This window comes from Crocodylus porosus, unplaced genomic scaffold (genome assembly GCF_001723895.1).
Source record: "Crocodylus porosus isolate Cpor-Errol unplaced genomic scaffold, CroPor_comp1, whole genome shotgun sequence".
NCBI lineage: Eukaryota > Metazoa > Chordata > Crocodylia > Crocodylidae > Crocodylus > Crocodylus porosus.
In genome coordinates this window covers 4,056,681-4,080,733 of record NW_017728948.1, presented here as the reverse complement: position 1 = coordinate 4,080,733, position 24,053 = coordinate 4,056,681, and the positions used below count along the sequence as shown (strand labels likewise).

Below are 24,053 nucleotides of genomic sequence, written 5' to 3'. Positions count from 1 at the left end.
AGACTTGAAGATCTATAAGGTCCCTTCCAACCCTACTTCTATGATTCTATGAGCCATTAATTACTACCTTTTGAGCCTGACAGTCCAGCCAGCTTTCTGTCTACCTTACAGTCCATTCATCTAACCCATACTTCCTTAGCTTGCCTGCAAGAATGCTGTGGGAGATTAGTATCAAAAGCCTTGCTAAAGTTAAAGTATATTATTAGGGGTGCACCAATACAGATTTTCATGACCAGTACTGATAGCTAATTATTAACCAGCCATATTGGCCAATTCCGATTCGATAACCAATTTACGGGAATGTAGCTGGGCAGCGTGGAGAGCAGTGCCCTGCAGGTAAATCTGTGGAGGCGAGGGGGTATGTGGGGGGAGATCAGGCTGAGGCCGCCATGCTGATGGAGGGAGTGGGAAAGGGGCAGGTGCAGGGGATGCTGCCCAGCCAGGGTGATGAATGGTCTTTAGTTCAAGCACTGTTGCCACCACCAGTTTTAAGCCTTTAACCAGAGTGGGGGAGAGGGTGGAATTGGGCTGCTTGCTGTGGGCTTGGGGCTCTCCATCCTGCTGCCTTCACACCAGGAGCCCCACACCAGCACAGTTGTGCCTCGTGCTGCCAGGCTGGTACAGGGCTCTCAGGGCAAAGGCATCAGAGTGGAGAGCCCTGAGCCCACAGCAAGCAGAATGCATCCACCCTTGCTCTATTCCTGTTATGTCCCTGTGCTTAAAAATGCTGGTGGCAGCATTTGAACTAAGGCTCGTTGGATGAAGTTTAGTTCAAGCAAGCCTGCCACCCTTTAAGTGCTGGGACACTGATCCTCTGGATGAGCCCCAGCCCCTTTTCCCATTCACTGCCCTGGCTGGGTAGTGCCCCCTACCCTTTCCCCCACCCACACCCCTTCCCTCCCCCACACCCCATCCCTCCACAGACTTACCTGTGGGGTGCTGCTCTCCACGCTGCCTGGCTGCATTCCTAGCCACGTGCAGGCTGCGGCTGTGCACATGCATTCAGCCTCTGGGGCCCTGGCCAGAAGGCAGATTCTATATATTGGTGACGTTATCAGCTATGCCGGCCAAAAAAAGCTGATAGCCATTGATAATTTTCCTTTTATCGGTGCTGATCTGATAGGTAACTGATATATCAGTGCACCTCTATATATTATGTACACTGCTTTCCCCGCATCCACAGAGCTAGTCATCTTTATCATAGAAGGCAATCAGGTTGATCAGGCATGCCTTGCCCTTGGTGAATCCATGCTGACTGTTCCTAACTGCCTTCTCCAAGTGCTTAGAAATGGATTTCTTGAGGATCTACTCCATGTTTTTTTTGTGGGGACTGAGGTGAGGCTGACCAGACTGTTGTTCCCTAGATTCTCCTTCTTCCCTTTCTTAAAAGATGGGCACTATACTTACCCTTTTCCAATCATCCGGGACCTCCCCTGATTGCCACAAGTTTACAAAGATAATGGCCAGCTGCTCTGTAATCACATCAGTTAACTCCCTTAGCACCCTTGGATGCATTACATTTGGCCCTATGGACTTGCACGTGTCCAGCTTTTCTAAATAGCCCCAACCCAGGGGTGGGCAAAATGTGGCCTGGGGGCCAGATGTGGCCCACCAGGCCATTCTATCTGCCCCACAGGGTCCCTAAAAAATTTAGAAAATTAATATTTGTCTGCCCTGGGCTGCCTGTCATGCGGCCCTCGATGGCTTGCCAAAACTCAGTAAGTGGCCCTCTGCCCAAAATAGTTGCTTGCCCCTGCCCTAACCTGTTCTTTCACTGCTGCTGGCTGCTTACCTCCTCCCCCAAACTGTGCTGCCCGGTGCAGTGGTCTGGGAGCTGACCTTGCCTGAGAAGACTGAGGTAAAAAAGGCACAGCCTTTTCCTCATCATCTGTCATGAGGTTGCCTTCCCTATTTAGTCAGGGACCCACACTTTCCCTGGCCTTCCTCTTGTTGCTAACATACTTGGAGAAACCCTTCTTGTTACCATTCACGTCCCTTGCTAGCTGCAACTCTAATTGCACTTTGGCTTTCCTAACTTCATTCCTGCATGCCCAAGCAATATTCTTATACTCCTCCAAAGTTTTATCCAAGCTTCTGCTTCTTGTAAACTTCCTTTTTGTGTTTAAGCTTACTGAAGAGTTCTCTGCTAAGCCAGAACTGGTCGCTTGCCAGATTTGCTATTCTTCCTGCACATGGGGATGGTTTGTTCCCGCACCCTCAGTAAGGTTTCTTTAAAATTCAGCCAGCTCTCCTGGACTCCTTTCCCCCTTGGACTGGCCTCCCATGCGATCCTGCCCACTAGTTGCCTGGTGGGCAGGATGTAAATGTTTTGAAACATTTAATGTAAATGTTTAAAGTAAATGTTTTGAAAGCTGATTTAATTAAGAAATCTATTAACTCTTTCAAAATGTAATCCTTGATTTTTATCCTGCCTGGTTACCACACAGAAGAATGCTGGGCCAGGTTGATGGCTTCTGGAGTCTTCTACCTCTCAACTGCTGGTTCACAGGGGCAGCTGGTGAGGCAGGGGGGGAAGGAGTGGTGCACTTGCACCCCTCCTTCATTTCTGCTCTGTGTGAAGTTTAAAACCGAGTGCCTGGCAGTGGCTGCAGCATTTTTAGTCAGGTAGTGCTGAAAGAGTCCATTGATTTCATGTCTTATTATTGCCTCCCTAATTCCTGCTAATCTCTCTCCTCTGCAGAGGTGTTAACAACACTCTCTCTCTCTCTCTCTCTCTTTTTTTTTTTTTTTTAATAACCTTGATGTTTCACTAGTCAAACTCTCCTTTCTTTTGCAATGTTGCTCTCTATTAGCCATCTGTGGTAATGTCTTTTCCATTTCACAGCCCTGCAGACTTTCTAGCTCTGTCTTAAAATCCTTAACTCAGGTCTAGTAATAACTCGGGTGTGGATGTGACTGACAGTGCAGTATTGGAGGCATGGTCAACATGCTCAACAAGGCTAGATTTTGTTTTACAAATCTGAAGGAGACCTACATTTAAGTGTAATGACTGCAGGCCTAAAAATGTAATAACTTTGACTATTTTTTCCTAGCCTGCTGTGGGTTTTTTAAATTTGTATATAGTCTAGCAAATTAGTGCACATTCCAATGGCTTTATTTGTTTTTTGCTTTGATCTTAAACTGAATAATGTGATAGCCCCCTAGCCTACTAGTAAAGCTTCTAGTTTCTTCTGAACAGGAATAAAGTGAGTGCTGAGTTCCATTCCCCCCCACCCCCTTCTAAATCTTTTATCTGCCCAAGCTGATTCACAGCCAGCTCAGGGCAACCCTGGTCACGGAGCTTGGCTGGTTTGGCCCTAGTTGCGGGGTCCTGCCCAGAGAGCCAGTATGGCTGGCACTTAGCTAACTCCAGCATGTGTACTCTCAACTGTCTGGGTCGGTGTGCTGAGCTGCAGCCACTTATCCCTAGTATGGTGTGGCCGTAGCTGTGGCTGTCATTGGGTGCAGTTTCAGTGGGTGCTGCTTGTGTTTACTGGCTGCTGTTCATGACAAAATCCAAACCTGGAGTGAAGCTGTGAATCATGAGCTGACCCAAGGGAACAAGAGTTCTACCCCTGTCGCCGAGCAATGTCTTGCCCCCTGCATCCCTTTGTAAGGCACCTCTAACGCTGTAATGCTCCCATTTGTCGCCCATTGTCCACACAGCTGCTGGTTCCTCCAACGTCTATTGAACAGTGAACGGGAGTTGCTGCCATCTGAGCACGTTACACCTTTTGTCCTCAAGAGAACACATACCATAGATGCGGTTGCATGTCATTTTGCTGACAGCTCCTCTCTGGCATGAGGTTCCTCTCTCCCAGGGCAAAAATAAAACCCAAGGAGATGCCCATGTTTCACCTTTCTGATGCTTGCCAGCTGTCTCCTAAGCCAAGGGGATGGCTCACTCTTACCCATCCTATCTTGGCCTGTGAGTGCAGGGCACAGAGGAAGGGAGCTAAGTGAGTTGTGCGACATGCTGTCACTGCTGAGTAGAGTGTCACAACTACTGCAGTTGCTACTTCTCCACCTGGGCCATGGGTTGGGGATCCTGAGCCCTGTGTGGAGCTTTGAGGACCCTGCCAGAGCATGAGGGGGGTCCTAGTAGCACCTGTTCGACACAGTTGAAACGCTGGAGACCTGTTGCAGCTGCCTGCTCTCCTCACAGCACTCCTGAATCAGACCAGCAGCAGTGGCGTGATTCCCAGGCTGCTTCATAGTTTCTAGGGTTGGAAGGGACCTGAGCAGATCATTAAGTCCAACCCCCTGTCATGGCAGGAAAGAGTACTAGGGTCAAATGACCCCAGCAAGGTGTTCATCTAGCCTCCTCTTAAACATCCCCAGGGTAGGGGCCAGCACCACTTCGCTTGGAACTTGGTTCCAGCTCCTAGCCGCCCTGACCATGAAGTCGCGCCTCCTGATATCTAGCCTAAATCTACCCTCTGCCAGTTTGTGACCGTTATTTCTTGTCACTCCTGGCGGTGCTCGGGGGAACAGGGACTCCCCCGGTGCCTGCTGGTCCCCTCTGACTAGTTTGTAAACAGCCACTAGATCCCCCTCAGCCTTCTCTTGTGGAGGCTGAACAGGTTCAGGTCCCTTGGCCTTTCCTTGTTGGGCCTGTCCTGCTGCCCCCTGATCACGCGAGTGGCCTCCTCTGGACCCTCTCCGTGCTGTCGACGTCCCTCCTGAGGTGCCACACCCAGCACTGTACAAAACCAAAGCACTGTATAGCACTACAAAAACAAACACGCTAGGAGCTGAGCAGAGAAGCCACGTCCCCCAAACCACCCATACAACAAAGAGAAGCCAAGGGAAAAGACCTGGCCATCCCCATCCACTGTGGTCCCCACAGGCTGTGAACAAGGTGGCGGTGTCCTGAGAGGGCTCCGAGTCCTGCTCCAGCAGGTCCTGCTGCCTCCGAGTGCTCAGCTGGGTTCACAGCCCCAGTGTAGGGAGCACATGATAGTCATGGCACCAACCAGCCCAGCCAGCAGCCTGTTATCCAGAGCCTGTGCTAAGGTGTTGTACAGGGATGGCTGTGACCAATGCAAGAAACATTCTGCCCCTGCTTTGGGAACTGGTAGGACTCCAGGCTTCATGTCTGGCCTGCTGGTAAAGTCAGCCCAGCTCACCCTTTGTCTTCCTCCTGGTCCCACGACACGGCCGCAGGCTTTTCTTGAGCTTTAAGTGCTTCCCGAGGAGGCAGCTCTGCTGTGACTGACTGTCTCATGGAGGGTTCTTAATACCTCCTTTCCCATGTGTGTGGCAGGGAGGAGCGAATCAGGGGAGAAGAGGAAGAGCTGAAGAAACAGAAGTTGCAAGGGGCCATCAACCAAGCCAAGCTGATGGAGGACTTCATGAAGGAGAAGGAGAAGGAGGTCCTCCAACTACAGGTGAGGGCTAGAGGCTGAGCACAGGCCTAAGGGGACTATGGGGCCTCGAGGTATAGTGCATTGTGGCCTGAGATGGGGCTGAAAGCATAGCCACTATTGGGCTTCTCTGGAGAAGAGGCCTGCATGGCTTTGAGGAGTGCCCCTAGCCTTCCTAGCTGCCACCACACTGCCTGCGTCAGTAGGTCATCCCGCGTGGGGCAGGCTGGGGAATAGCTGCAGGTGGCAACCAGGGAAGCTTTGTGTCTCTGAGGTGCCCCCAGCTCTTGCCCACATGGTGAAATGGCATCTTCACTGCAGCCACTCAGGCTCTGCCCTCCTGAAGAGCCATAGAGTAGCCACTTTGGGTACCCTGCACCAGTGCCCTGGAAGCAGCAGTCCTGTGGGCAGCACTGGGGTGGGCTGGAGTCCCCTGGCCACTGGAATGCGCAAGAGAGAAGCCCTGGATGATGCCAGGGTCCGTTATGGCAACCCTGTGGGGTAAGGGCAAGCAGAGCATGCTACAGCAAGCAGGTCCTGCTCAAACAGGAGCCCTTCTGGCACAAATACCCCCATGCTCAGAGTTGCTGCATCTTCTCCTCTGCTCACAGGAGGAAGCCCAAACCTTCATCACCCCTGAGAACCTGGATGAGCGGATTGAGCAGTGCCTGGACAACCCCCAAAACTACAATTTTGCCATCGACAAAGAGCAGCGCATCGTCAGGCGCACTGCCCTGTCCTAGGAGCGCTGCCTGCACCTCGGCCCAACAGTTTCTGTCCAGGTGTTGAGCTCATGGCAGGGAGGAGCTTCCTGCCCTGGGGACACAGATAAGCCAGGGGATTCTCATTTGAACAAATGGCCTTTGGTGGCCACGTGTGGTTCCTGTCTTGAAATGGTCTCACCTACTGGCCGGGTCACGGCCCTTTCCTTCAGCACTAATCACTCGTATCTGGGAAATAAAGGGATACGTTTTGTATGGTGCTGGGTCCTTCCTTCCCTAGGCTTCTCCCTAGGGCCTTTGCAACCTGTGTCCCTGCAGGGTCTCAGGGTCTCCATCCTCTGCCCATCTGGATTATTCTTGGCATAGTATTCCATGGGATTGTGACCCATGTGGCTTTTCCATCCATGGACGGCAGGGGTGGGGGTGTCTGCTGCCTGCCTCTTGTGCCCAGAGATCTCAAGGGTCAGGGGAGCTGTGAACTGGTAACAGCTGGAATGTCTGTCTTGAGCGATTTCCTTCTGGTCTTACTGCTGTCTCCCCTTGTTGTGCACTTCTCTACTGGAACTGGAGTCAAGGCTGAGAGCAGAGGTTGTTCCCCACCCGGGAACTCTTGTAGTTTTCAAGGGGAAAAGGGAAGAAACCCTGAGAACTGGGGCAAGTCATGTCCAGATTGAACTCTCTAAGAGAAGCCCTGATACTTGCCCTTGCGGAAACACACAGCTGAAACCCTGGGGGCCACAGTGCTCTGCCTCCCCTCTCCTCCATCCCTGCCTCATGCCAGGCTGGTGGCCCTCAGGCTCTCCTGTGTGTTTCTCCTCAGTGTGTGACCCTGGAGCCATTGGCAGTGACCCAGTTCATTGCCTACAGCCTGCTGCTCTAATCCCTTCTGACTGCTCTCCAGTTCCTTTGGGCCTTGTGTGCCTGCTCTCCTGAGTTGTGGATCCCGGATGAACTTGTGCATGATGGAGTCCCCTCTTTGATGCATGGATGTAGTCTGGGGGCACAGAGCTCTTCATTGGGGTCCTGCAGTTCAGTCCATCCTGTGTCTCTGCCTGGGGTTGAGTGGCAGCTTGTAAGAGAGGGAGGCTTGCCCTGCACTCCTCCTCCTGGGCAAATGTGGAAAGGCATCAGGAGTTCAGGATTGGCAATATTTTTGGGCAGAGTGCCAAAAACACCCGTAACCTCGATTTTTAAGATGTTGGGGGAGCCACAAGGGGCCTGATCCTTGTGGTAGTGCAGCCCCAGCCCCTTCCCTGCCATCTGCCCCGAGGCACGTGTGCTCTGGCACCCATGCTGGGGGTCACCAACCCTTGGTTTAAAGCTTCTGCTATATCTCACTTGGGGTTTAGAGTCCTACTCCTGTAGCATGTGACAGAACCATTGCTCCCCAGACCCAGGGTTTGGAGGATTTACTGGTCAGTTGTGCATTTCCTGCTTATTAGTAGTCATTTAATCTGATGACTTTGTCTTAGCCCTTTCTGGTGTGACTAGTGGGCACTCTGTCCCCAACCTGCATTGCAGCATGGAATCAACCCCTCCCTTGTACCTGGCGCTAGATCCTTCCTAGATCCCTCAGGTTGTGTGTTAACAGGATGAGCTTAGTAGTCAGGGATGCTGCCTCTGAAGTGCTCTGCTAATTCTTGTAGAGGTGTATCGTTTTAACCTGCTTTTCTCATATTCTAGTTGGCGTTTGGCTGTAGTGAGGCCTTGCTGCCCTCTGCCCTGAAACATTTCATGGGAAGACACAGGACCTTTGAACTTTTCAGCAGGAAAGAAATGGAAACATTTAATTGTGACAGCGACTGATCCATTTGGATTTGATTTGCGTATTGTCATATTCAGATTAATTTTGACCAGGACCAGCCAAGACCAAGCTAAAGCCTCTTGATGCCATCACAGTCAAACCCGGTGAGGTTCTTGTGGGTGGGAGTCTGGGTCCAGCTGGGTTTGTTCTGAACTGGAGCAGAACTCTTCCCTCACATGTCAGAATTGCCTGTGAAAGGAGCAAGCCAGATCCCAGTGTGACCAATGGTTTGGAACAGTGTGAGTGACTGGGGGCTGTGGGTGGATCCCCAAATTAGGGGTCCTACGTGGTCACCTCAGCTGTCCCTTTCCCACCTCTTTGCAGCCTCTACTGACATTGAGGCCTTTGCCTTTAGACATGGATGCTGCCAATAGGTGCTCAGGTTCAGAGCAGTGGCCTCATGTCCCTCACTCATCCCTTTCTCTACTCAGAGCTGCCTTTTTTTTTTCTCCATCCTACGCTCAGCACCTGGGAACTAATGGGAAGAGTGTTGGCTGCCAGCGCCTTGCCCTTACCTCCTGCAGGGCCCCACATCCTCCCAATTCATAGAGTGCCATTTCAGGTCCATAACTTGTGCCAGCCCTGCCTTCAGCTTCTGGATAAACTCCAGGCTGGTCCTCCACTAGTGGATGCTGTGTCAGTCTTCATCGGTGCTGTTCTTCAAAGCAGTCTCCCCAGACCAGAGGCACTGGTCTCAGGTGGGGAGGCTGCAGAGCAAAGCAAAGCTGAGCATGTTGCAAAGCTGGGAAAGAACGAGTCAGCCAGAGGACCCTTCAGTACAAGGTTTATTTGTGTTTGGAGGTGTCAATTGAGGTGTCCCAGCTGCCATGGGGAGCGCTGTCTTGGTCTTGCACAGGGGTGGGTCTGGCACCTGATGTCGTCTAGGAGAACATGGAGGCTTGGTCGCAAGATGAGTCCATCGTGCAGCCCTCTGAAGGGGAACACAGGCAGGTGAAGGCAAGCAGAGCTTGAGCTGTGTCTGTGGCCCCACCACCCCCGGTTGTGCACAGCTGATCTGGATAATACCCTATCCAAGGCAATGGTGATTTGTGGCTTCACGTAGCTGAGGCCTGAGCTTAGGTGGATGTGGCACCTTTCCAACGGGGGTTCAGTAAAATGCTGCGCTGGGTGGAACTGGTGAGCTGCAAAGCCTGGAGCTGACCAGCCATCACTCCTGTTTGTAGCCACTTTCTGCTGTGGACCTGGCTTAAGTCTTGGACTTGCTAACACTGACCTTCTAGCTTTGGACAAGCCAGCTCTGATCTGTCTTCTCTGCAGTCTGCTGTGTGGACCTGTGCTGGCAGTGAGATAACCACGCTGCTCTGCTAGACAGCCCCTTCCCTCCAACCTGTGCATCTCCAAGCAACCTGCTCATCAGTTTTAGCCTTCTCCATAAGTGGGGCAGGGTCTAATTATTGATGGAGAAACTGAGGCACCACACAGTTAAGCAACTGGCCTAGAGGGGTTGTAGCTGGATGCTTGTTTCTGGAGTCTCAGTCCTGTATTGAGCTCGGAGACTGTTGCTCCTTGAGCTAAGATTATGGGGGAGCCTTAAAGTGGGTGATGCTGGGTAAGGGGTGGGGTGGGGAGGCACAGAGCGGTAATGGGAAGCTCCAGTTGTAGTGGAGCTGGGGAGTTCTCACCGTAGCTGCAGCAGATCCCCTCAGCTGCACAGGTCCCGCCGGCGTTGCCACACGGCTTGCGGCCAGACTCACAGGGTGTGGGCAGGTAGTTCTCCTCCTGGCATCTCAAGGTCTCTGAGGTCCCAAAGTAGCAGCCCAATTCTTCCCCACAGCAGATGCTGGGGCCAAAGCAGTGGCCTTTGTTCCTCGGTCCACAAGGCAGGCACTGTTCGGAGAGAGAGACCCAGGGGCCGGTTAGCGGGGGGAAGGCTGCGGCTCCTTATGCCAGGGGTCTGATCAGAGGTTGTGGAAAAGCTGTTGCTGAAGCTAGCGCACTATGGAATAAGCCTGGAGGTGGGAAAGCCATGAACTCGGCTGCCTGGAAGGATTGGGAAGGTGGCTGTGGGGTGGCAGAGCCTGACTCATCAAATGACTGGACCCAGAGCACCTCATAGGTGACACCTCCAGGGAGTGAACCCCCTTGGACCTATGCCTTTAGGAAAAAGGGAACCAAACACAGCTTGGGGGGTAGGTAATCATTTGGAGGGAAGGAGCTGTTTGGAAATGGAGTGGGATTGCTGGGGTTCCTCTAGCAGCTGAGACCCTTCTGAATGGTCAGAAGTCACCTGGCTGGACCTCCGTCTGATGCCAGTGGCTCTGACCCCTGGGCAGTGTGTGCTGCACTGCCCAGCCTGCTGTTCTGCATTTCTTAAGCACAACGTTTAATCACTCAAGTGGCTGTCCTGGCTCCTGTCCTATCAGGACCTCAAGTGTGCATCCAGCTCAAGGAACGAATCCAGACAGCTGCGGGTTCAACCTGAAGCTCGACACCAGGAGCAGCGAGTCCTGCAGCCGATCCCAGTTCAGGTTCTGCTGAAAGCTGCAGGACTGCACGTCACTGCAAGGGTAACACTCCCTGCTACCTTCCCCAGGCATACGGATTAGATCTGGGCTTTACGTGGGTAGGCAAGAGGGCGACCAGGAGAAGGGGTATGCTGTTCTCCAGAGTGCTTCAGTGATGCCATCCTCCAGCTTTGTGTTGTCTGCAAACTGGATGCAAAATCATTCAGTGGGCCCAGCCCAGCCCTCCTGTGAGACCTCTCACCTGCCTGACGTTGCTCCATGAGCTGTGACCCTTGGCTGGCAGATAGTCAGTTTTACTAAGCTAGTGTGGCCCAGGCTTTGTGGCTGTCTGGGGACCATACTGGGTCCCATGTCTGCTGGTGCTACGCCTCTGGAGCCTCCCAGCTGGCCACTTTTGCTTCTTGGCTGTGTTTTGTAGGTGTCTGTGCTGGATGGCATCAGCGCCCAAGGGGTAAACTTCTCATTGCAACACGAGCCTAGAAGCTCCTGGCAGTGGCAACTAGGGAAAACCCTAGCTCCAGACTGCAGCATGCTAGGGTCTAACGGGCCTCAAACGAACATACACAAACTTGGATCCCTTCCCCACCCTGCCTCTCCCCAGAGGTTTAAAGCATGGCCACATTTGGATGGTTTTCATAAGGGACCCTGACGAGTTGTCTCTGCTGTCGAATTTCAAGCCCTCCCTCATCTAAAGCAGGATGGGGCACGAGCTTCTAGCTGGCACCGTTTCAGGGAGTTTTAACGTGGGCAAACCAGTGCTTCATTTTTCTGTGGGAAGAGTGGCCTCTCCCAATGGAAACTGAAAAACAGCCAGCAGAAGGCACCCAACAGAGAGCTGGTTAGAGCTTTACAGTGTGGTAAGGACCGGAGAGCTGTGCTTTACTCTGGCGCGTGCCAGGCATCCCATCCTCAGTGGTGCTGCCTATGCCACAATAGGCCATAGGATCACGAGGTCATCTCATCCAGCCCCACGCTCAAGGCAGGTTCACCCCTGACCAGGCCGTCCCAGCTGAGTTTGTCTAATCTGATTTTAAATCTTTCCAAGGATGGAGATGCCACAACCTCTCTGGGCAACCTGTTCAAGGCTTGACTGCCCTCATCCTCCTCATCTCCAGCCTAGATTTGCCCTGCTGCAACTCGAGGCCATTGCTCCTAGTCCTGTCCTGTCCAGAGAAGAACTCATCTCCATGCTCTTTATAATTGCCCTTCAGGTATTTGAAAACTGGTATCAAATCCCCCCTCAGTCTTCTGTTCTCAGGACTAAATAACCCTGGTTTGGTTTTTTTTTTCAGCCTTACAAGCTATATAAGATGTCATAGCAACAGGGAACAGGAGATGCTACAGATTTCTGCTGGCCACGGGTACAGCACTGCTCATCATGAGTGGGATTACAGTAAAATGCAGCCCTGCAGTTCAAGATGCTGAGCCCTGCCCTGCCCTGAATGGACCAGGCAGGCTGGGGACATGCTCTGATCCTTTTTTAGCAGACCAGGGGGCTCAGCACCTGCTCCACAGTGCATCCACCCTGTCTCTGTCTTAGCTGCTCTGGTTGTGCCTTCCTTGATGGTGCAACACCTTTTCCAGCTGAACAGGGACCCTGACAGCTACAGGAAGCTTTTTCCAGCAGATATGCACTGGAGTCTCTGGTTCCTTTGCTGGCTTAACACAGGGAGGGGGAGAGGCAGGTAAATTGTAGGCAAATGCAATAGTTCTGGCAGAAGCTTTACACACCACAGCAGAGCTGGCAGTATCAGTGAGCCCCAGGGTCTAGGCTGCTGGTATTGCCCAGCCTGGAAGTGCCTCGAGGTTAGACAGCTACTTCACACGTAGTGGGCATGGGCTGCTGGTCATCACCATTGTAGACTAAAGCTGCCTGGGCTGCAATGGCTTGAAACCCCTGCTTTCATGCCATGCACACGATCTTACTGGTGTGGTGTGGGAGCAGCCCGTCCTGCTTCTGCGGGCTCCCCATTGACCACCTTGCACTGCACCTCAAGACAGGAGGGGCCCAAATTGTGGGGTAAAAGGAATACCCTTTAAGAGCCAGCTTTACCACGGGGTTGTCAAGCTCTGGTGCATAAAGATCTCCCTTGTCTGTGAAACTGGTCCCATAAATGCTACTCCCTCCCCACCGTGCCTCTTGCCTGTGCCCTCATGGCTGCCACCACCTTGGGTGATGCTACCGCGGCCCAGCCTCAAGGCGAGCCCGCCACCCTCACCTTTCTGATATCCATGTCCAGGACGGACCGCTTCCCTCCGATGGGGCAGTTCTGGATGTAGCAAGCCGATGAGAGGGCCAGGAGGCAAAGCACGCAGACGGCCAGAGCGCTGTGGGCCATGGGAGCGGCGGCAGGTTCTGCTTCACTTGGGCGGGGACCCAGAGATTGTCATCCTCGCTGTTCGAGAGCTGCTGGTATATATGGGCCTGGCTGCCGGTGTCGAGCCACGCCACCTCCCTCGTCATTCATTTCCCTTAAGGAAGACAAGGCATTGCTGGCCACACCACCTGCCCCTGCTAATCAGCCGGGGTCGAGGATGTGAGGTCAACCAGGGTTGAGTCATCTTCTCCTTGGCACTTGCTCCCAAGGCGGGGAGAGATGCATCACCTGCGGCCAAGTGGCAGGTTGAGTCCTCAGGGGTGATGGTTTCCCTGCTGTTCTTTGCAGAAGATCATCTACTGTCTCAAGTCCCCGGAAAGCCTTTCGACCGACGGGCCTCGCTGCTCGATCAAGAGGCAAATGTTCACTACGTCCGGGGTAGAGCACGGCAGCTGTGGATGGAGGAGCACAGTGATGGCCTGATGCATTAGATGACTGGACCCAGAGCACCTCATAGAGGAGCTCCAATAGACCAGGAGGCCCCGGTATGCGGTCTGCACTTTGCACTGGGCCTGGCTTTCCTATGTTGTCCTCTGTTAAAAGCCTGATGCTGGGGCACGTGGCCCAGTGGACTTAGGAGCTGGGGGTAAGTGAAGGTGTTCAGGTGATGCAGAAGCTCCCAGGTTCATGATGAAAGTGTGATCAGTGCTTGCCTGGCACCCCTGACCCTCATGGGTCAGCATGTTCTGGGGGAAGATTACCCTGCACCAAGCCACCCAGCCCCTTCTGCAGATCTCTCGCCCGTCTCCTGCCCTTGTCCTCCAGCTCTGCTTGGATTTAGAGCTACCAAGACCTGAGGTGGCCAGGGACAGTGCCACGTGCAAGGCGTCTGTGTGATGCTGCAGCCCCGTGGTTGCACCTTGCCAGTGGGCTGAGGTCCTTGGAGTGATGCTGAGTTCCTGTGATGGGGCCTCCTTACGTGCCCATCTGCAGGACTGTGGCCATCCAAGGGAGTCACTGTGGCCATGCTCAGAAGATCAGCAACTGAGAGGAGCATGCAGATGCCTCCATAAGGGTCTGTGATATTAGTTATTTGTGGTCCAGGGTGCTGCCACCGGGGCCCTGCAGAAGGGAGTGTAGAGGTCATGCCCGGAGGGAGAGATGGCTTGCACTGAGATCAGAGGAGATGGACCGGGCAGGCCATTCAAGGATTGTGAAACCTAGGGTGGGGAGTGTGGGTCTTCCCTGGGAAGAGCCTGTGTCCAGCTCTGTGGCCCTTCAGGTGAGAGATGCAGAGGAGGAGGGGGCCGGAGGTGCAGGGCATTGGCCTGAGTTCAGGTCCTTGCTTTCTGCAGGACCTTGGTAAGGTGTGGCCTCCTTCCCAAGACCTCTGTAGCCTAATTAGTGCCTCAGCAGAGGTAGGTGCCCATCCCGCAGGCAGCCAAGGGAATAGGGGGCACCTTCATTAAGCCGGGGCAAAATGGAGGGCAAAGGAGTGGGATTTTGGCTGAGCTGCTCAGGGAGCAGGTGCCTGCCTGGCCAGAGAGGCAAGGCTTGACCTCTGCCTAGCTGCGACAGACCCAGGAACCGGCATCCCCCTGCAGAAGACTTGGGTTCAAGTCCTTTTTCTGTCTAAACCAGAGCAGGGACTTGACCTCTTATCACAGGGCTGCCTCTTTGTGCACCAGCCACCAATGCATGGTTTATGCTACCGAGGGGAGACACCCACCTTGGGGCTGGGGCCCGTCCTTGGGACAGGAGGATTCAAGTACTTGTACTTGTCTGTCTCACGTGTGCAGTCGTCCGAGTACGCTTGATGGGAGAGGCCTGCATGGCGAGTCCTGCTCAGGCCCCTGGGTGTGAGCTCTGGGCAGCGCTGGGTTTTGGGGCAACATCAGCATTTGGTCAGCTTTGCACTGGTAGAAATGTGTGTGCCCATGGGGCTCGACTGACACTGTAGGGTGGATCTGGGGGGAGCAGCGGTGCCCTAATGAGGGGCACAGGCGGCTGCTTTGCCTCGCCTGCCACCACCATACCTCACAGGATCTGGGGCTTCTGGGAACAGGCCTCGGGACTGGCGTAGTGCTTGCAAAACACGCTCCTGCAGGAGATCCTGGTTGCAGGGTCTTGCTTTTCCTCTCGGAGTCAGACCCATCACCAACCACATTTGGGGTCAGGAGGATTTGGTCAGACTGGCATGATTTGTAGGTGGTTTCTGCAGTGGGGGACACTTTTCCTAGGACCCTCTGAGCAGCTGCTTCTCCATCGTGCCAGGGGCAGGGCATTGGCCATGACCATCTGCTTTTCCCTGTGCCACGTGACAAGGTGTTTTCGGTGCTTTGGGTTTTGTGCCTTGTAGCGGCGGGTGAGGGTTGGAGGTGGCAATGTTGGGAGGTTCCCTGGGGGCACTGTAAACTGGGCTCAGTGGCTTGGGAAGCCCCTTTCCAGTGCTGTTTCTAATTATACAGACCCCATAGCTAGAGGAGCAATTGGAGAAGGTGCGTGCTGAGCAGACTGAGCCCCGTCTTGCCCAGGAGAGGTGTGTTGGCTGAGTAGCTTCGGGGGGCGTTAGCCCTGCCTCTGCCCATGCTGCAGCTAGTGGAGCCTGGTCCAAAGCCTACCGTGAGATGGTTTGTTTTCCCCAAGCGACACGGGCAAGGGCTGGCTTTGTATGGCAGCGCTCGGGGGTTTGTGCCAGAGGGAGGAGGAGGGCAGAAGACGCGGTGCCAGTGGTTAATGAGCCAGGTGGACGCACGGCGCAATCAGTCAGGGACTCTGTTCACCTCCACCCCTCACCTTCATTAACACAATTAGCAGCTCCCAGCTCACATCAACTCCTTCGGTGTGGACTGTGCCCTGAAATCCTTATGTTAATAGAGTCTAATCTATTAATCTACCCTCCCCGCAGCCCTCGGCCTGCTTAATTGGTGAAGCCATTGGCCTGGACACTTAACGGTTGTGTAATTAGTAGCATTTGTCCTCCTTATGGTTTTGCCTTGTGATTTGCCACTTATCGAGGGCGCGACAGACAATAGCAGGGGTCAGAGAGGCTCTGTCTCCTGCCTTCCTCATCTGAGCGGGGTCAGGCAGCCAGCGGGGAAGAGCGAGTCCTTGCTTACACCATTGATGGGGGGGAAAAAGGACTCGGGGGGGGTGTCTGCTCATAGCCTGGGAGGGTCCTGGTGCCGTCTGCACTGTGGCTGCAAGGCCAGCGTCTCGCCAATACTGGTACGAGACCCAGGTGGAGGGGGCTCCCCTGCATCCCTCTGCCCTGATACTAATTTCTTAGTGGGATGAATCAAGAGGCTTCGTGATGGTAATACCTCGAGGGGCGAATCTGGCCTGCTCCAGTTGCCCCGGCTGGGGTGCAGCCTGAGAACAGCACGTGTCCTATGAGCTGGTGTCACCCTGGGGCTGCTTCTCCCCCAGGCAGCTCCAAGCACGGTGCAAACCTCACCAAAGCCTTGTTGGAGGGCAGCAGATAATACAGTGTCCAAAGGGATGGGCCTGGCGGGGATCTCCATGCAAACCTCTCCTCTGCTACTGAATTCCTGTGAGATGCTGCAGGGTGAGAGGCACAAAAGGAAGGAGACACTCACTTGAATTCAGCACCAGGACTCTCAAAGCCTCTGGTCAGCTGAAGGTGCCTGAGTTTGCACTGGGAAAGTCCTTGAGGCCTTGGTGTTTTTGCTCTGGGCTTACGCGCAGCCACTCAAATCCGCGTGAGCACCAAGGCCACCCCCGGGGCCTGATCCACGAGGCATTCTCCGATCGTGCCCCTTCCCCAGCATCCTCATGGTCAGAGCCCAGCTGGGAGGGAGAAGACCCAAGGTCACATCCCTCCTCGTGGCTGATTTGGAGCTGTAATTTGAACCTGGGGCTGTGGAACGGCCCTGACCACGGGGCTGCCCCATCTCCTGAGCTGGGATGATGCCGGTGAAGCTGGTCTGCTTTGCATTCAACGGGAAGTGCTCTAACCACTACACTAGGCAGTCAAGCTCCCTCACCCCCTGGCTCCATGAGTATGCCACCCTGAAATGCAAAGCTCTGACAAAGGGGGACTGGCTGAGCTTGGGGGATGCCACGCTTGCAACTGGAGGTCCCACCTCTTGCTCCACCTTCCTTGGAGAGCTGCCTCCTACCCAGGAGTTGATAAATAGGTGCTGCCCAAGCTTGGTGGTAGATGCTGCTGGGCACTTGCCTCCAGGCTTTTCTGCTAACACCAAACCGCCGCTGATGGTAAGCGTGCTCCTTGATAGTGAGGTGTTTAAGACCCAGGTAGACAAAGCCTTGGCTGGGATGATGTAGTTGGGGCTGGTCCAGCTTTGAGTCAGGGGTTGGACTTGCTGTGACCTCTATGGTCCCTTCCAGCCCTCACTGCTTATGATTCCTTCTCTCTCTCTGTCTCATTTGAGATGCACGCAGTGTTTAAGTCTGCTGGAGACGGGCTTGTTGCATCGACACCACCATAACTTCAGCCGGTGGGATCAGACCCCCGCAAGGGCACTGCTGCTGGGGTGAAAATGGGGGCAGGGAAAGGTGAGGAGATGAGAAGCAGCTCTCAAATGGAGGTACCTGTTTAATTATGGTGGCCCCAGGACTCTGACCCCTTGGCACTGGGCTTGACGAGGGAATGAGCTGCAGAAAACGCCTGCCTGGAAAGCAGAAAGCAGGTGGGGAGGAAGGTCCAGGTAGAGCCTCCTCTCTCTCTCATTGAGCCTGGGTGCTTTGCTTTGCTTTTTTTTTTGTTTTTACTTTGGTGACTAGAAAATCTGCTGGGGGAAAAGATGCAGTTTGGGAACATCTGAAACTCGGTGAGCTTGGGATGACTTGGGTGGCGAAGCTGTGCCGGAAACAGCAGGGAGGTTGAAAAGCTCCGTTGTGAAACAATGTACTGGCCTTGTTGTTTCGAAGTGGCTTTTTTCATTTTCTTTTGAACTTCGCAGGCTTTTTCTAAAAGGAGGGAGCTCCATTGTCTGAAAGCAGTGCAGGACTCTTGGGCCGGGGTCAGTGAAAAGATCCCGTCCTTCCCTCCCTCCCTCTCCCCTGGCCTGGTCACCAAACCGAACCGATCTGCTTTGTGCACAACTCTGCTTTTTATAATTGGCCAGTTGTTTCCAGCTAACGAGCCTGTGGGGTTCCCTGCCAATTAAGCACCATAGATTTAATTCCAAGATTGCTTTTAACCCATTGTACAAGTATTTTGGTGACCCCAGGCCCTGTGTAAGGTTGGATTGCCTCTGCCCTGCTCTCAGCGGTTGTTAACTTGAGGACCCAGAGCCCTGGTGTGAGACGGGGGAGCTCCTGCGCCAGCCCCGACGTTGGGCGCTGGCCTTGCGCCGCTACAAATGCGGATTAATGCACAAGGCTCCGCACGGCCCATGCTGACCCCAGGTGTTACTGGGATCTGCTAGTGCCCCGCGGTGGGGCTTGGTGCTGTACAAGCAGGATGGGAGCTGAGATGGTCTCTCTCTGCCTCCCAAGAGAGGCTGGAGGCTTCGGGTTGGGGAACCAGGGTCAGGGATTTAAAGGCATAGTTTCATTCGAGTGCTTGAAGATGCAGAGTGGGCTCGAGGGAGACTTGTACGAACACCTGGCACTTGACTTGAAAGAGCATCCGACTGGGGCTTTGCAGCGTGGTCAGCTGGGAGGGAAAGGCCCCATTCGGCCTGGGCAGAGCACATGCAGAGCCCCTCTCGTAAATCCGAAGTACCTCGAACCATCAGATCCCACCTCACCTGCCCCAAGTGGTTACCCCGTAGCTTTTTACTGAGCATCTCGCTGCCAGCCCACACAGGGCAGGTTTGCTGTGCCCATAAGGAGTGCACGTGAGCGTGTGCATGTATGTGTGTCCATGGGACCTTCTGTAGATCATAAGGCATGCAGTGTGTGTGTGTGCGCGCACATGTGCATACGTGTGAATCCTCATGGGACCTTCTGTAGATCACCAGCAGGGGACAAGGGTCCCTGGAGCCCAGCAGCTGCCTCTGCATACCGGCAGGGCTCACCCAGGAGGAGTTTGGACGTTGCGATGCAGACAGAAAGCACAGGCCAGGGACTATTTAGTTGGTCTAATAAATAATATCACATCTACCCAAAGTACCTCATCTGCCCCTCTCTCCCAGAGCTGCACGAGGACTGGATCCAAGGCTTGATGCCTTCCAAGGGCTTCCCCACAGCCCTGGCCCAGCTGGGTATCCAGCATCAAGGAGAGGCTGTGGTTGTGACCAGAAGCCCCTGGAAACACAATTGAAGCCCTGCGGTCTGGCTCTTCCCAACTCTGCCTCAGTTTCCCCATCTGCACTATGGGGCTAGTTACCATAGCCTGTTATATACCAATGCGCCTTTCTTTTCCACCCCAAATTCAGCTCCTGGAAATTGGGTTGCACATTATAAGTGAGGAAAAGTGGTAACAGCTATTTCTGCCTCTGCCGGGGGTCCCTGACTGCTGGCTGTGGGTGCTTTTTCTTTCCGCATAAAAAGGTTTTTTTTCTTCATTCTGCTTTTCAAAAACAGGATATGAATCCTATGGGGTGGGGTGTTGTGTGTGGGGAAATATGGTACCTGGGCTACCATCCCAGCTATCCCGGCTGCCTGGGACACCTTAGGGACGAGGAGTCGGGGGAAGAAAAGCTGCTGGCTGAGCAGGGGCAGAGCTGGGATGAGCATATTTGGTTTTTAAGGCTCAGGGAATATCGTGGTGGATGGAGTCATGGCCCCAAACCTGCAGCCAGCAAGGTCCCAAGCAAACCCTGATCTCCCCCTCACACAGAGCCGGCCCCACACAGGATCCTGGGATAGGAGGGACCTTGGGGCTCATCCAGCCAAGCCCTGCCCTGATGCTCCAAACCCATCCCGGTTGCCTCCAGGCCTGGGCAGCGTGTCCCAGGTCCTCTTGCTGGCAGGGTCAGGAAGGTCTTTCTGAGCTGCCACTTGCATGGGCTGCAGCTTCGGCATTGGCCACCTTGATTTTGGGGATTTAGCTTCTGGGTGGCTTGGGGCGGTCTTAGGATCCTACGCCTGGTTTACAGCAGGGTCCAGCACGCATGGCTAGCACCCCTCTGAGCAGCCCCGTTCAGGGGTGCATCTCTGGGTGATTTCCTTCTCTGGGTTTGGCGCTGTCAGGCTGGGCTGAGGCTGGGTCAAGCCTGCTTTTCCCCTCTGCTGCGGGGCCAGGTGGGGTGACATTAAGTCCCCTTCTCCCCTGCAGGTCCAGGGTGCCCCCTGCCTCCCTGCAAAATGCCAGCTCTTTGCTTTCACTCACTCTTTGACTACGGAAAAATCCTAGAGCAATTCTTCTGTTGCGAAGGACCGAGAGAGACCATGGTGGGGCAGCGTGTATCACTCACTCCAGGTTCCTCTTTGAAATCTCACAAATCAATGAGAGGTGTTTGCACACTTAAGTGTGCTATCGTTATGTGGCACCCTTGGAAAGATCTCAAGGCACCCCAAGGTGCACCTGGAGAATCGCTGCCCATGTGCTGGCATTTCTGAGCATGCTGATGGGATCTCCTCCATCATAGCACCCTGTATCCTTGTGTATTGCTGTATTTTAACAGCACAGTTATGCTAGGTGCTTTCCACCAAAACCTTCCAGGCGTGTCTTCCTGCGTGTAACAAAGGCACAAAGAAAGAGCCACTAATAAGCTTCTGGGCCTTGATAGTGTAACGTGTCTTGGGCAGGGGGGAAAACCCTGTTGTGAGCCAGGGGCACCAGTGAGCTGAGAAGGCCCAGACGAACTGGCCCAGACAGAAAGGGGGCCTGAAAATGAAAAAAAAAATTACAATTGCAAAAAGAAAAAGTTTTAATATTGTGCATATATGGGACCGGTGCTGTTATCAATTGAGAACGAATTATTTAAAGACATCGATACCACGGATGTGATAAAGACTTTTGCAACCAAAAAATGCTGCGGAGTGGCGAAGGGGGGCCCGATACTAAAAGTTTGCCTGGGGCTGCCAGGTGTCTCAGTACGGCACTGGCCCCTGGCAGGGGGGAGCGTGGTGGAGACCCCAGGGAAAAGGAACAAGCCTTTCTCAGGGACCACGGGGGAGACGGCATGGCGTTCCCAGCCTTTTGCCCAGCAACGCCTCTCCTACAGGAGCTGCAGCTGCGGGCCCAGACTCTGCAAGAAAGGAAGCGGGTTTCTGATGCACCACCCGATGCGTTCCCTTCGGGCAGAAGTGTGGCAGGAAACTTGTGCCTTGAGCTTCCTTGTTCCGCTTCCTCTCTGCTGAGGGGCTGAATGGCTTCAGTTGTGACATTGGCGTCGTCCCAAGCAGACCTGGCTCGTAGCCTCCAGCTCGGGCAGGCAGCATTGGGGTGGGGGCCACAGGCGTGCGCGTGGCTGCAGGCTGAGGCCGGCCATCAGGGTGCAATGGCAAATGCAAGTACTTGCCTTGCGTTTATCCCCGGGGGCTGGTGTGAGCAGGACCCTCACTGGCTCTCAGCCCCGGGAGCTGGTTGCTCCATGGGAGATGTGTAGAGCAACCCCCCAGCAGATTTGCCCTCCGTGAGACGACCTCCTGGGACTCGCAAGACTTTTGTTCAGCTCCTGGCTGTGCTGGAGCTGCAACACGGCCTCAGTGCCCGTGTGCTCTGCCCTGTACCTGTATCAAACGCGGGGAGCCATCCATGCCTGCATGATGGGACCCTGCGTCCTTTGTGCAGTGCTGCATTGTAGCTGCACGGCTACGCTAAGGGCCTACCCGCCAACCTGGCAGGATGCCACCTCCACCCGAGGCCGTATAAAGCAGAGGGACGTGGCAACTCTTTGGGGGTCTGCGTGGGGATGGCACAGGGGCTCTGCAGGCCCCCAGCTGAGCGAGGCTGGGAGGCCGAGCGCTAACGAGTCTGGGGGCTGCGCTGGCTGCGGAGCAACCGGCCTCCCGTCCGGGCCTCTCAGCAGTCGGTTTCCCGGGCAGGTTTACACCTTGCTTTTTAAAGCCAGCTTTCAGGACCCCCGGTGAATCGGACTCCCGCGGCCCACGCCTCCAGGGCAAACGTCACAGCACAGAGCAGACAAGCGCAGTGCAGTAAAATATTTATTGGCCATGTATTTACAAGGATCTCAAGGGCTTGTGCCCCTGCCCCCCTTGGGGGGCTGCGGACCCGATGCGCCCCCTTGGCTGTGTGAATGCTTCGCGACGTCGCCGCCCTCCCTTCAGTAGACCTGGTGCTTGCCCTGCTGCTGCCGGTTGGCCAGGTGCATCAGCTTGAGCAGGAGGTCGCCGGCCGAGCCGTCCAGGAGGGTCAGGTTCTTCTCTGAGAGCTGCCGACTTTTGTCGCCGTCTTCGTCCAGGCAGACGGGATCCATGGCGCAGCTCTCTGCAGAAGCAGGGGAGGAAACCAAGACATCAGCATTGAAACGAGGCGCCGGTCTCAAAGGAGGGCTACGGCACAGCTCGGGCTGCAGCCAAAAACAGGCTCCTACTCCGCTCGAGCTCCAGCTGTGTCTCCCTTATTGACCAGGGCATCCCGCCCTGCCTGGATTTCTGTGCAACATGCACAGGCCACAGGTGTGCTTCTAGGCAAACTGGTTATGCCCAGAGCTTAGGAGAAGGGACCGGGAGTCCTGAGCTTTGGGTCTGCCCTGTGCGAACTTGGGGATGCCGCGTCACTGCTCTGTGCCTCGGTTTCCCTGCCTCACAGGCAGCTGGATGCTGCCCTATGGCAACCAAAGCACTGGCGTCTCTCATCCTAGGCCTGGTGGTGCTCATTGCTCTGACCTGCTCCCCTTCCTTGGGGAGCCCGGCTGAGGCCGAAGCCCCAGATTGAACCCCCCCCCACCATCCTGCATCCCATGGCGTGATATCTGCAGGAGCCTGCCCACTGCTACTCTCAAAGAAAGGACCAGGATGTGGCTGGATGGGGAGTGTAAAGTGTCCCAGGGCCAGAGACATCAAATGAGGCCATGGGTAACCTGGCTCAAATCTTTCCTCTGCCACAGACTCTCTGAGTGACCTTGGTCACCTCCCTTAGCTTTTTTGTTGTGTGCACCATTGTGCCACCTTCCCTCAGTGAGGGGATGAGTGCACAAGAGACTATAAAGAGCATCAGTGATGGGATCAGGCAGGTACGCAGGCTGGTGTCTGGGGATCTCCCCCTGCCAGCTTGGTGCGATGGAAGGGGTGGCCCCTCTTACCATCACTGCAGCAGATCCCGGGTGCAGCACACCTGCCCCCCGCGCCACAGGCTTTGCCCCCAGTCTCGCACGGGGACGGCAGGTAGTTCTCTTCCACGCAGCGCAGGGTCTCAGCAGTGCCCACGTAGCAGCCCAGCTCCTCCCCGCAGCAGATGTTGGGGCCAAAGCAGTTCCCTCTGTTCCCAGGGCCACAGGGCATGCACTGGAGCAGGGAGAGAGGACACAGATCAGCAGCTACGAGCAAGGAGGCAGGGTCAGGCTCTGAGTGCAGACCCCCTTCTCCTTCCCTCTCCGCTTGCTGCAGGCGATGCCCACAGCCCACCTCTCTCCAGAAGGGTGGGTGCGTCCCAGGGGGATGCCAGCCAGCTCATCAGGCCCCGGCCCCCTGACGTCTCCTGGTTGCAAGGGGATCTGGGCATCCTCCTTGGCTGCGGAAGAGCTGATTTTCAACATTGTCTCCTGCGCCCGCCACCGGAGCACCAGGGCTGCTTGCTCAGGGCTGCCTTTCGGAGGGGCGGGGGGGTGTATCACACACACACGCTCCCTCATCTGGATTTTCTGGAGGGCTGGTCAAGGCATTTAGGCACTTGGTATCTAGGGGTGTGTATTGCTGGTGGCTGAAGCCACTTGACCCAGCAGCCAGTGGCCCCTCCTGCCTCCCCTTGCCCCCCCTGCCTAGCTTCGGGGCAGAGACAAGTCTTAGGGCTGGGAGCCCCACTGGGGCGCATTCATGAGCTTCATAGGTGTGACGTGTCTGAGCCCAGCTGTTTCTTTAAATCCTGGGGCGACTGGTTTGATCCCCTGCAGCTGCAGCCGGTGGAGGATGTAACCCTCCAGCTACTCGTGTAGGGAAAGGCTGTTCTTGGGAGACCGAGAAAGAGGCAGCTCACATCGTGATGGGGGCAGATCTTCCCACGCTCAGAAGAAGGTGGACCCAGCCGCAAATTCCCTTTTCCATCAAATCTCTAGGTCGTGTGCCGTCTTTCCCCCAGGAGTCGGGGCAGGGGTCTGGATGGCCCCCAGCGCTTTTGATGAGCAAGTCATCACAGCTGCAGGAGCTAGAAATGGCCGGTGGAGGGTTGTAACATGCCCCCGCTTTGCTTTTAGTGTCTCCCACAACTCAATCCACACTCCTAGGTGCTGCCAGGTATCAGGGCCTTGTGCCAAGCGAACGGGCCGTGGCTGTCAGTGCTCCACCCGTGTTTCTGCTCC

General features: G+C 54.8%; 3 protein-coding genes across 3 annotated transcripts in view; 1 reads left to right on the top strand and 2 right to left on the bottom strand.

Annotated features, from left to right (window-relative positions):
• The window catches only part of MRPS26 (mitochondrial ribosomal protein S26), a 9,172-nt gene extending 2,828 nt beyond the window's left edge, over nucleotides 1–6,344 (top strand). The window contains exons 3-4 of the mRNA XM_019552561.1: nucleotides 5,267–5,390; nucleotides 5,978–6,344. Of these exons, the coding sequence (XP_019408106.1) occupies nucleotides 5,267–5,390; nucleotides 5,978–6,109 (256 nt within the window). The 3' untranslated portion in view covers nucleotides 6,110–6,344. The remainder of the gene's footprint in view (nucleotides 1–5,266; nucleotides 5,391–5,977) is intronic.
• Nucleotides 6,345–7,335: 991 nt separating this feature from the next.
• On the bottom strand, nucleotides 7,336–13,230 carry LOC109322375 (neurophysin 1-like). Its single transcript, XM_019553460.1, has 3 exons — nucleotides 12,598–13,230; nucleotides 9,536–9,740; nucleotides 7,336–8,823 (listed from the first exon to the last, which is right to left on the bottom strand). The coding sequence occupies exons 1-3, from the start codon at nucleotides 12,715–12,717 to the stop codon at nucleotides 8,774–8,776; spliced, it is 375 nt and encodes a 124-aa protein (XP_019409005.1). The 5' UTR covers nucleotides 12,718–13,230; the 3' UTR covers nucleotides 7,336–8,773.
• Nucleotides 13,231–21,439: 8,209 nt separating this feature from the next.
• AVP (arginine vasopressin) overlaps nucleotides 21,440–24,053 on the bottom strand; it is a 5,168-nt gene continuing 2,554 nt past the window's right edge. The window contains exons 2-3 of the mRNA XM_019553489.1: nucleotides 22,842–23,043; nucleotides 21,440–22,024 (exon numbers count right to left, since the gene is read on the bottom strand). Coding sequence (XP_019409034.1) covers nucleotides 21,861–22,024; nucleotides 22,842–23,043 — 366 coding nt within the window. The 3' untranslated portion in view covers nucleotides 21,440–21,860. The remainder of the gene's footprint in view (nucleotides 22,025–22,841; nucleotides 23,044–24,053) is intronic.

Excerpts from the sequence above, each read along its gene's own strand:
- LOC109322375 (XM_019553460.1), bottom strand. The coding sequence starts at position 12,717 with ATGGCCCACAGCGCTCTGGCCGTCTGCGTGCTTTGCCTCCTGGCCCTC. Across the intron at positions 9,741-12,597 it reads TGGACATGGATATCAGAAAG|TGCCTGCCTTGTGGACCGAG; the intron begins GTGAGGGTGGCG and ends CTCTCCGAACAG. Across the intron at positions 8,824-9,535 it reads GGGGATCTGCTGCAGCTACG|AGGGCTGCACGATGGACTCA; the intron begins GTGAGAACTCCC and ends GTTCCCCTTCAG.